The sequence below is a fragment of the Limulus polyphemus genome, unplaced genomic scaffold (assembly GCF_000517525.1).
Source record: "Limulus polyphemus unplaced genomic scaffold, Limulus_polyphemus-2.1.2 Scaffold2060, whole genome shotgun sequence".
Taxonomy (NCBI): Eukaryota; Metazoa; Arthropoda; class Merostomata; order Xiphosura; family Limulidae; genus Limulus; species Limulus polyphemus.
This window is the reverse complement of record NW_013667670.1, coordinates 177,349-189,780: the sequence shown is the minus strand read 5'-3', so window position 1 is coordinate 189,780 and position 12,432 is coordinate 177,349. Positions and strand designations below refer to the sequence as shown.

The 12,432-nt window shown below is 36.4% G+C and overlaps 1 protein-coding gene across 1 annotated transcript in view; it reads left to right on the top strand.

Moving 5' to 3' along the window:
• Nucleotides 1-11,353, top strand: part of LOC106465819 (uncharacterized protein CG3556-like) — a 14,434-nt gene extending 3,081 nt beyond the window's left edge. Inside the window, exons 3-9 of the mRNA XM_013926054.2 lie at nucleotides 530-752; nucleotides 1,423-1,688; nucleotides 1,951-2,111; nucleotides 7,555-7,744; nucleotides 9,349-9,532; nucleotides 9,891-10,027; nucleotides 11,211-11,353. Coding sequence (XP_013781508.1) covers nucleotides 530-752; nucleotides 1,423-1,688; nucleotides 1,951-2,111; nucleotides 7,555-7,744; nucleotides 9,349-9,532; nucleotides 9,891-10,027; nucleotides 11,211-11,278 — 1,229 coding nt within the window. The 3' untranslated portion in view covers nucleotides 11,279-11,353. The remainder of the gene's footprint in view (nucleotides 1-529; nucleotides 753-1,422; nucleotides 1,689-1,950; nucleotides 2,112-7,554; nucleotides 7,745-9,348; nucleotides 9,533-9,890; nucleotides 10,028-11,210) is intronic.
• Nucleotides 11,354-12,432: the final 1,079 nt, after the last annotated feature.

The following is a 12,432-nucleotide window of genomic DNA, read 5'->3' as shown; positions in this document are numbered from 1 at the left end:
CTAAAATTCGATGTTCGATTCCCCGATTGAGTGTTCTACTGAATTGCCGGGAAGTCTGGCAACCTAGCCAGTGACACTACTAACAGTTCTGTTATGTATATGCACACACACACACACACACACACACACACACACGTACGTTAGAGGGGGGGAAGAGAGTGTGTGTATACAAGATTTGTTGGTAGACTGTTGTTTTACCATACACCACTGTTTAGTTTCTACTTAATTCTTTTTGTAAGACCTACTGTAATTTCCAGGGCCGCCGAGAGTTACTCTGGGGCTAATCATGTACATATGGGGAGGGGGGCATAATATCGGTTGTTTTAACATAATTCTCTATGTTACCTTATTTCTTTCTTTGCTCTTGTATGGGGGGGGGGGGCTTATGACTCTGGGGCCAGGGGGTAATCCCCCTTCGTTACCCCCCTATCGACGGTCCTGGTAATTTCTTGATCTCTGTAACAAAGCATTGTAAAGGGTTTTATGCCCTGTTTGTGATAAAGATTACAAAATGTCTGCATTGTTACAGGAGACGCGTTGACCTGTGACCTGGCTGAGATTCCAGCAAGTATTGAGCAAGGACAGTCATGGTTATTATCCAAACTTGATGCTCGTGGAGGGTTGGGAGAACAGACACACCGGGCAGTTACGACCTTGTATCTGAGTGACCATGCCCCCTTCACAAAAGGAGACCTAGTATATGAAATCATGGTCAAAGAAATGGAATTACAACTAGCCGTCGCCCTCTGGAGGTTTGTACAGCAAATAGAACATTGTCAAAAAAAAACATTAATCTAAATAATAGTTTCGTGGTAGGTACTTCATAATTCATTGCGGTTCAAGATTATACTCGTGATAAGCTTCTTTCTAATTGAATTGTATGAATTTCACATCATTGATAACTTTAAACAACTAGGATATTAATTTTTGTTATATTTTACACGTGTGTATGCTGAAACTCAACAGACAAAATGTGTCAAGTTTGTGTGGTCTTGTGTAATGATAATCTGTGAAGTAGATTGGGTGTATTTATAAACTTGGATATTAACGCTTAAATACACCATTTCGATACCTCATTACTATAAAGGCTTAGTTTGGTCTGATATGTCGATGGTGGTAGTGTCCAGGGGTCACCGAGGAGTGGAATTCACATAAACTAGAATGAAACGTAGACCATTCCAAGCTTTTGCTTGTTGTTAACAAATGTTTAAACAACTCTAACTTGTCTTTTGTTTAACAGCTATTTTGATTAATTTTATGAATAACGTTATTTTTAATCTCATTCAATTATTAATGGCTTTAGGGACCATCATCAAACCCACCACCGGGGGTGGGGGTGGGGGTGAATGGTACGAATCTTTTACTTTTATGCATACCTTCTTTATGAGAGACTAGATTTTTTTTTTTCTTTGTATTTATTAGATCATTAAATCCCGATGAAAAAGTGTTGTCAGCAGGAAAACTAGCCCTCTACGTCAACGGTCTTTTAGCCGCCTGTCGGAATCCTAGGAACTATTTCACCGTAGACCTGACGGAAACTCTTATGGAGTACAACTTCACGGCCTCAGAATTTTCATATGCGCTAGTGTCTTTGGCTCTCTGCAATTCCGGGCGAAATCTATCTGGAGAAAGAATTGCCCATCTTCTGGGTGAAATTCAACCCAAGCCCGGTGCCCACTTCTGGACAGGTATTTTATCCGTTAAAATGAGTATTTTATTTGATAAGTTTGGGGGTGGAAGAGAAGTTAAGCCTTATATTTAGTGAAACGACTTAGTTAACGATGAGTATTGTATTCGATAGACTTAAGTTTAAATACAAAACTGTATAGACCAACCTTAAGCTTCTTAAACGTGGAATTTACGTCGATATTACCTGTCTCGTATTTTTCTGTAAAATCATATTACAGTTAGCAACCAAATTAATTATTTTTCTTGTAAACAACTCTACAGATACTCAAGCCTTAATAGTGATGGCTTTGTCCTGTGTCGCAAGAAAAGAAGGTTACAGTTATCTTGAAAGTAATATATCTACGGTCTTGGAGCACTTCAAAGAAATCCAGAAACCAGATGGAAGTTTTGGAAACGTGTACACCTCTGGACTTGTAGTACAGGTAAATAACAGCCGTGTGGGAAGCTAGTTCCAACAACAGTGTTCTATTTACTCGTATTTAAGATAAGTTAAGAACAGTCATTCTTAATATTGGATAAATGCAACACTAGAGCAGAAAAGAGGAGCCAATGTGTTGTCATAGTATTGGTAACACTCCTTCGGAAAGAAAAGTTTAAGATAACTAAACTAAACGCTCTTAAAAACTGGGAGCGGTACTACTAACACTCGTCTTAACACATTCTTGTTTCACATTTCATTGCTGCCCCCCCCCCCCCCGGATTCTTACAACGCTAGAATCCGGGTTTCGGTACCCGTGGTAGGCAGAGCACAGATAGCCCATTGTGTATCTTTGTGCTTAACTTCAAACCCCCCCCCCCAAACAAACAATGAAATTTTTTACGAAATAAATTTGACATTTATAAATATAAATTCATTCTTAAACACGCGATTGAAAATGACCATTTATTAACAATAAGAAGAAAAGACTTCCCGCTGGAAAGGTAATCATTAAATAATCTTGAGGATTAATGGGATGAATTAGATTTGAGAAGATCGGTTTTAAATATAGTCGCCCTGTTTTTTATACATTTTCCAGAAAGTTCCTGCAGTCCATCGATTTTATTTTTAAGTTCATTTTTTATGATGTTACTTACTGACCTCTAATGCAAACAATAACTGTTTCTGTCCGGCAAACCATTCTTGTTTAAAGTAGTCTCTGCTTATATCACTAGTGAATATGTTTATTAGACTTCTTTGGTTAATTGCGTTTTATTACCACTATTTTTTTTATCATTGAAATGGTAGCCTAACCACAACACTTACACTGACAACTTATACTTTAGCGATTTGTAGAATCCATTTGACCTGATCTGAAAAAAATAATTTTTACAGTAAAGATTAAAATCTTGTTAAATTCAGGGTGGAAATGGAACTACATGTTCTGGTGACTGAAATAAATCCGATATGTCCATCACTAACAGTAAAGATCCAGTAAGTCCATTAAATTAGTTCTGATCTGTTGTAATGTTTGTTTCTATCGTATTGAGTATGTTACTTTAATGTCCAGTTAGTGCTGCCGTTCATGGACATCTATTGTTAATGCTACTATGCTTTGTTTATTTAACTCTTACTTTATACTATTAATTTCTTTTTATTTTCGTTACTTGTCTGTAAGGTGCTGCTATCTGTCGTCACGTTTTAAGATGTAACACGTTTGTAGTATTTATTCACCCAATGCCATGTCCGTACACTTCAGTGCCTGGTATTTATGTCTAGACCAATGGTTCTCTACCCTTTGCGCTATATGGATGTTTTTGATATGGACGAAGTCCTCTTGCACCTTGACCCAATCCGATAGCAGTCTCTTGCACGTGACACTCACCACAAGTCTAGTTAAGATAGACTAGATTTTATTTTAATTTACACGTAAAACTTGTCTTATTTTCAAGAATCATTTTGAAATCTCTTTGCGAAGTTATTGGTCTGCGGATCCTTGGTTGAAACAACACCTACTTTGCTCGAGCAGCAGTTGGCAATGTCCACAAACGATAGCCTTTATTGTGTTGTATGCATCTGTTGTTGGTTTCCCATAGTGACTTCTTTTAGCATGCAGTAATTCCATTTTGTTTCTTAACCATTACCTCATGATAGGTGGCCAGAGAAATAGGCTCGTGAAAAATGACCGAATTCTGTGCCTGATGGGGATCTGTCGGTGCATCATCTCTATCTTTGGATTTAAGAGCAAGATATTTTCCCATTTTCTTTCCTCGGTAAATTTCCTGGGAATTATGCTATCGTTCGGTGTGTGCCCATAAGCCTTTAACTCTGAATGGTTTTCTTTTTGGAATGAACGTTAAACTACCTGCTTTCTGTTTCTTGAGTCTCGAACAGAAGTGACTTAAAAATAGGAAAGTTACTGAATTTAGCTATTCCACTTTTCGGATACTAGGACTTTTGTAGGAATTGTTTAAGATCATCTTAAGCGATCTACTTTTTGCTTAAATTTGAATCCACAGCTGATCCATCTTCCATATTGTGTCCCATTGAGAAGCTAAGATTGATCTCTAGTAGGCATGGTATTAGGTGAGTTAACTCTGGTTTTATAGTCAGACTTGCTACTAAGAAATGTAGCAGGTAGTTCAAAGGTTTATCTTTTCAGTTGTATGCTACAATACTCTATAACCAGTCCTTTCTCAGCCTAGTTGAGTCGTGGTGTTCATTGGCATGTGTCACTGGCGAATAAATTCTTTAAATCTCTACTAAGTAACCACAGAGCCACTATTATATACAGGGCACTAGTTAAAATAACACAGACCTGCGAATTTAAACTTCATAAAAGTTGTTTTGGTTTTATAACAGATTTTCCATAATTCGGCTACGTAGATTTAGAAAAAAAGAATATTTTCTATCGGGTAAGGATTTTTTTTTACAAATAAAGAAGAGAAAAAAAACTCTTACTTAGATCAAATAATTAACTTCGTCTACCACACTGAAATTTTTTTTGTTTTGTTTTTGTTTGTTTGTTAACAAAAATACAAACAAACTGAATAAAATGGAAGAACATTAATGTCAAACGAATATGCGTCCTGATTCGTGTTGTGGTCTTTCTTTTATGTATTGCGTCTGGAGCATCTAGTTTCAACGACCAGTAGTAATCGGCCATCATACCTCCTCTGTTTCCATGATGTATTCCCTTTGTTCATCGTTGACGACACTGATATTTTCTGTAAAATAGTCCATATGTGAGTGTAAGAATTGGACTTTCAAACTCGTATTACAACCCAACTCTTTGAATTTATCGAGCATGTTATTGACAATATTTTTGTAATTTGGGTCCTTGTCGTTTCCTAAAATTTTGTCAATAACATCTTTAAAAGCAATCCACGCTTCTTTTTAAACTTTCCTCACTGTACTTGCGAACTGTTCACCCGAAGTCAATTTCCTAATCTGAGGCCCATAAAAAAAAAAATCCCTTTAAGTTTCACTTCTGAACGAACTGGGAATTGCCCACATAGATACTTGAAACAGTCACCATCTTTGTCTAAAGCCTTTACAAACTGCTTCATCAAGCCCAGTTTTATGTGAAGTGGAGGTAACGGGACATTCTTTGTTTCAATGCTTTTTTTGACGAATTCTGTAATTTTCTTTATAAACAATTTATTACAAATATAACAGAATATTTTTGGGTCATTTACACAACCTCTTGTTGCCATAACGACTAATAAATAATATTAAAGAGAAAAATAATAACGTCATAGTGCACACGCAAACAAGTGCTATCCAGAAATGACGCGTCATGCGGCCTGTTAACCGTTTGCATACTAGTGGTGTTTCTCGTGTTTCTTCGATAAGACTCTCGTAGCGATTGATCTAGAGAAATCTATAGCTAGACGTTGTCAACATTTTAAGCATAACAAAATGTGACTCCGATTTCAATGAAAATGATTCACTTGTGTAAAAGTAGATATGAGTTATGGTAAAATGTGTACGTGATGGAGAAAAATAAATATCAATAAAACAATAAATAACAATAAAACCATCACAGGCCTGTGTAATAGGTGATATTACTCGGCTGTTGTCATGGTCTCATAAAATACGTCCGACTCTCTCTCTCTTACATATATATATTAATGTGACGATCCCTTCTATAATAAATAAGATAAAAGGCAGTTTCCAAGTTTAACAACGAGCGGTGAAGTGTATGTAAAGTCCATAATCACATTAACCGCGTTGATAATATTAATCCTTCACAAAACAAACGTCATGGTGATTATGACTTTTACCAAAGAGAAACAAGTGCCTGTAGATATACTACAGGGTTTTGACAAGATTGCTGTTTACTATTTTTAACGCTTGTATAATCACTTCATGAGTTTTAGAAGTTTATCTTCAGTGCATGATGACAACGTTTGTAGAGATAAAACTTGAAACTAATTTAAAAAACAAAACGTATCTACTTAACTATAATTGTTGCAAAACTGTCTGAGGCTAAAAATCAGATTTCGATACCCGTTGTAGGCACAGCAGATAGCCCATTGTGCTTAAACAAACACAAAAACGGCGAGTGCCTTAAGTAAAACTTGGTTTAAAAAAACTTTACGTAATCTTACCCTTTAGTAGAAGTTAATTTTAATAAAGTTAGGTTACAGATTAAAAACTTGCCTGTTTACATATTTTCTAGCTTGGAGTTGCGTATTGTTGGTAATCATGAGGTTAGAAATAGCTGATTCGTTAAAGATTCTTTCGACTGGAATCAAAGTTTAATGATAAAGTATAAACATGGCAGCGACAATGAACACTGCAGACGTGTATGTTGAGTAACAAACACTTAATTCTTGAAAGTTTCGGAATATATACATGTTCCATCTTCAGCAAGCTATACAGAACATGGTAAATTATTAGGTACAATGCACCCAGCGGTATGTCTGTGGACTTCCAACGCTGGAAAGCGGGTTTCGATACCCGTGGTGGGCAGAGCACAGATAGCCCTTCGTGTAGCGTTGTGCTTAACTACAAACAATAAATAATGGGACAATGCGACAATTGTAACGATATTATATAAGTATACAATACAGAACAGGCTTAATTCTAGTGAAGTTGTGTTGTTATTTGAAATTGGGAGTTCATTTATATTAGATAAACTTTCTTTAATTAAAAGTTCAATATGTGATGATACAAATGAGATGACATTGAAATTTTTAAGCAAGATGGGGTGGCTGCTATGTTTACTGTGTGCGAACTGTGAAGTCTGGAGAATGTGATAGTTTTTTTTTGTGACTTCGCTATGAAACTTTCATTATCTTAACAAAAAAAAACAAACGAAAGATCAGTCTTAATGGATATTTGTCAACGGTGTATGTTTTCTTTGGGGATGGACGTAAATTTGAGAAAGGAACTTGCGTGTTAGGGCTTGAATGAAATGCAAGAGATAGACGTTTTTTATTAGAATATTCTGTAAGGTGGTGATTTCGGTATGAAGATAAATAGTTAGAACAGATGTTATGCTCTATTGAGAAGGCTCTAAGGAATTCGGAATAAAAACTCGACGAGGTAACTCGAACAGTAAACTAAAACTGTTAAACTAACATGGATGGCGCGAGCTAGGAATTTCGTGCGACACCAATCACTGCCACAACACACATTGCACCATTTTATGTGCTACTACATACAACTTGGAGCCATGGTGCGTTATAAGGGTAACAATCGGATCCCACTATTTGATTAGAGAGTACCAACAATATTGTAGTTTTTATATAATTAATAATGAATATACACTGAATTGGTTTTGTGTGGTAATGTTTGGGTACGTATTTACATAAATCAGTAGCATAATACTCGTTACAATTTTTACTAACTCTAGTACGTGTGCGAAGTAATACTAACATAATTTTGCTTAAATAAAGTTTCATTCCTTCTTTATTTGAATTATTTTTTTCTTTGCGCAGGCTCTTTTGGCAGCAAAAGACGACGGAAGGGGCTGGGACTTCAATCAAGCTTTGAGCTATCTGTTATCTCAACAACAACCGGATGGGTCATTCGGAGACTTGTTGGCCACATATTTTGTACTTCCGGCACTGGCCTGTCGGAGCTTGGTGGACTTGGGAGACGTCAATTGTACAGAATCAACGACATTAGGTAACTGGAGTATGAAATATTTACTCGCGTGACACGTAAACGTAGCCCTCGTATTCGTTTCCTCGCTGTTCCAAATCGTGTGGTTCTTGCTATCGTATTTTATCCGATCACCCACTCTGGTTGTTTGAATCGTTTACTAACTTTACTCTCTTTCATTCTGAGAACTGCTTATTTAGCACATCTGGACCTACAGATGGAACTAAAAATTGGACAAGTTATAGGTCGCTGTCTCAGAGCGCGTGATTAATTCGGGTTACTGGTCTCGTGAATGGATATAAATGACTCTCTCTCTGATTTCGTGGCCACATCAAACAGAGCATTTCTTAAAGCTGGTTTAGTGTATAGCGTGTATTTGTTTTAAAATAAATATCACCAAATGCGATCCTATACTTTCCTACTCAAGTGTATATATTTTCATCCAGAAGGTATTTTATGATGCAAGTGGTCTAAACAGCCAGATTCGAGGGTTTAATCATAGCCGTCCCTATAACTTAGAGCTATTGACTAGCGTAATGTCAACCAGACTGACGTATCTGTCGCTACTCTTAAACAGATAACACTATTTATTGTCAGTTAAGATATTCAGATAAATTGTGGTTTGTTTTGGTTGTTTCTAAACACAAAGCTACACAATGAGCTATCTGTACTCTGCCCATCTCGGGCATCGAAACCCGACTTTTAGCGTTATATGCCCTCAGAATAAAGTGTTGAACAACATACCACAATTCGAACCATCCTAGCCATTAGGCCACGCCCGGCTCCATAATTAATGATTGATTACATCTAATCCAAGTATATCCATCTCCTGGACTAGCCTCAGGATTACCACGTGATATCGGTTGTAATGATTTTGTACCTGTTTTCATCAGTTGTGACATAACAATATGGCGACTTTCTTGATAATTGGTTTATAGCAACTTTCATTTATCTTACTTTATAAACAGTGCGTGCGGTCTTTGTATGTAGTTTACATTGTGACATTTACCTAACTTTAAATGTATATTAAATACTTTCTTAAAAACAACGTTAGGAATCTGGATAACAGTAGATGTTAATATTTATATACCTAAACGAATGAATATTCCGTAATTAAAGAATGTTACTTTAACAGCTTTGGTTTCTTCATTTTATACATTATTTCTCGGTGTTAGCTTAGTATACGGATTTAGGACTGGTTCAAATCTAGTAATGTCTTCAAAACTCGTGAGCTTGGGGACGAAAGTGTCGCTAAAATTTTTCCCAGGATATTCTGATTTTAACTTGTAACCATCTGGATAATTTAACATGCAAGTTAATGGGATTTTAACAACGTATATACGGAGTCTTGATGAGGTAGAAATTTCTAGAAGTTAAGCCGAATAATGTCTACACGATGGGTTCTGATCTACTCGCTACGAGCATCGAAACCCGATTTTTAGCGTCATAAACCTGCAAATTTGCCACTGAGACCCTTTTTAGAGCAAAGTCGCATCGGGTAATTTGCTATGTTCACCACGGGAAATCGAACCCCGGATTATAACGTAAGTCCGTAAACTTAATGCTGTCCTAGCAGGAGACGTGTTTTAAATAATTCGGTGATTACTACATGTTCCATACTTTAACAGATGACACTACAATACAGGAAGAACAGAAGCCTGACAACCTGGAGGGAGTTGAGTTCATCAAGGTTCATTACTCCCTGTGGATTGGAGATGAAGAGAAATACAGCTTGACTTTGGACAAGGTTCTACCCAATACTACGTTCTTCAACATTATGAAAGACGCTGCCAAGTTAAACCCTAAATACAAGTAAGTTACGCTCTCGGATAAATTACACTTAGTCTAAAACGTATTTAAAATATTTTCTGGATATTAAATGGAAATAAAATTTAACGTGTCTGTAAGAGAACTCTACTGTGCTGGATATTTCTTAGTTTCTAGAAGACTATATAAGGTTGACACGTAATAGTGGTAAAAAAAACTCAAAGTCCCATAAAGAACAACGGTAAAAGGTGGATATCCGTCCACGCCCTGCGACGTAGTTACATGGACATACAACAGACAGTTCTATGATATTTACATAGATTGTTTAATAACAGTACTACATAAACGTTATTTGACATAACTTGTGTTGCATGTTTTAATCAAATGTGTTTGCTGTTTTCAGGTTTGAATGGGAGGAAACGGCCTGGGGACCATTTGTACAAAAGATAGCTGGTGTTGCTAATGATCCCATTAATAAGACCTACTGGATGGTTTACATTATGAATCCAGACACAAACAAACCCGTACTTTCAAGCGTAGGTAAGAAATATTAAACAACTTGTTTTGAATTTCTGCTAGAATTCTCTTTCCAAGTAGGAATTAAATTGTTTTATTGTTTTTGTTCACCTTGTCGAATCGCAGATATTGTCGCTTTTATATCTCGTGTCATTGTTTACACATTACTCGTGTGCCTTGGCTTGTCTCCGTTCCTTTGTTTTTGTTCACCTTTGTCGAATCGCAGATATTGTCGCTTTTATATCTCGTGTCATTGTTTACACATTACTCGTGTGCCTTGGCTTGTCTCCGTTCCTTTGTTTTTGTTCACCTTTGTCGAATCGCAGATATTGTCGCTTTTATATCTCGTGTCATTGTTTACACATTACTCGTGTGCCTTGGCTTGTCTCCAGTTCCTCTCGCTACAGGAAATAAGAGTAAGACAACAGTGAGAAAACAGTTTGGTAGTTTCTCCCGTGGTGCCCTTTTTTGTCGTCGTGTTCAAACATTTTCACGTAAGAATGACTACACTACCATTACGATTGGACACAATAGATAGCCCAGTGTGACTATGCGCTAAACCAAACTTTACACTACAGTAGTTTGGGAGAACTTGCGAATGTAACTGTGACAGTTTAGTGTGCCATTATGGACAATTTTAAGAAACCTGAGTTAAAGCAAGACTGATAGTTAATATGTTAACTACATCTACCATACTCGATACCAAGACTCATCAGGCCGGCTATAGATATAGTAGTGGTCTAGATTTTAAAGTATCTTTATCTGAATCCACTTTACCATCCTCCAGAAGAACTAGCGAACGTCACAAGACACGTATTTTGTTGGCTTCACGGGGATGACGGAACGTTGCGCATGCGTTTCATTCACCCTGCAGGTGTATTCAAGGTACAGGTTATTGGCAAACGCGGGACACGAAACTCCAATCTGGTATAGCTTTGGATGTAGGTGGTAAACATTCAGATGACTGCCAAACTCGATTCGTTAGTCCGATTTCTTGTTCCTTTAAATTCGATATTTAACAGCTCCACCTGAAATATTTCGCTCGCACTCCGTCGGAACTGTTTTAGCTTATTTCTCACACAACCTTCTGATGCCAAGACACCATATACAGACGGGCAACTCATATTTATAATTTATCAGTGTGCGTTCATACACACATGCATACCTTCAGTTATTCAATCTAATTTATATTATCTTTTTGATATAGGTGTTGGAAAACTTCTACCCAAAGATGAAAACCACGTCATATTTTGGTACCAGGCTGTAGTAGTATAAACTATTAATGGTGAAGACTACTTTTAGCAGGCTTGGAGATATTGGGCAATTCAATAAAATTTGTTTTTAATTTGATATTTTATAATATATTTCACAGTCCACTGGACTTTACAAGCATCAAAATGCAATAAAATGTTTTATTAATCAAATTGATATCGTACAATAAATGTTATTGTACACCGTACTTGTATCAGTTTTAACTTTATTCACTAAATATTAAGAAAACACAATAGAAATTATTTGAATTTCGCACAAGGCAACTCTAGGACTATCTGTAATAAAATCCGGTATTACTTCAGCATAATTTTTCTAGGATTATTATTACTTTGCTAAAACTTTACTTTGAACTAAGTTACTTTTGACAATAAATCGGGCAATCTATTGTTCTTTTGGAGTTTAATACAATATGCAAGCTGTTCCCGATGTAGTATTTTGACTTCACAAATACAACCATATGTTTGGAAACAGTCTTCAATTAAGAACTTTTTCTTTAAGTATTTTGTATATTCTACATTGAAAGTTAACAATACTCTCTTTCTCTAAATTCAATCTGTTTTCTCACTCCTACAGTCTTGTGTTAAAGCAGTAATTGATTATATAATAAATTCTACCAGAAGAGTAGAACTTTAGCAGCAGTACAAATTACAATCACTAATTACAAAAGTCTTATTCCTTTTGTCAGTCTTTCGAGAACGCTTTCACGTTCTTTTTTGGTAACACTCAATATATTAGGTCGTCAAGAAATTAATGTTTCGTTTTGGAACACTTTCATTAACCACCCCCGAAAAAAAACGTACATTACGTATAATAGTTTAACGAACTGCCTAAATATCATGCAAGTGTAGCCTATATAATGTGTAAAGTTTTTAGTATACTCTCATCCCTTATAGTGATGGCACACGACGAGATACAGTCGACATGTAATGCTTCTCAGAATACAAGAAGGGAAACAACTCCTCTGTAGCCACAAAGAATAACAAAAGTTTATGGAAATGTTTTGAACCTTCGTAAGTGTCAATGGTGGTTCAGCAAATTTCGTTCAGGTGACTTTAACCTTAAAAACTGTGAAGGCAGGGGCCGACATGTTGGAATTGATATTGATGGTCTGAAGACTGGTTGAATCTAACTCAAGGCAACACACTCGTGAAATGGCC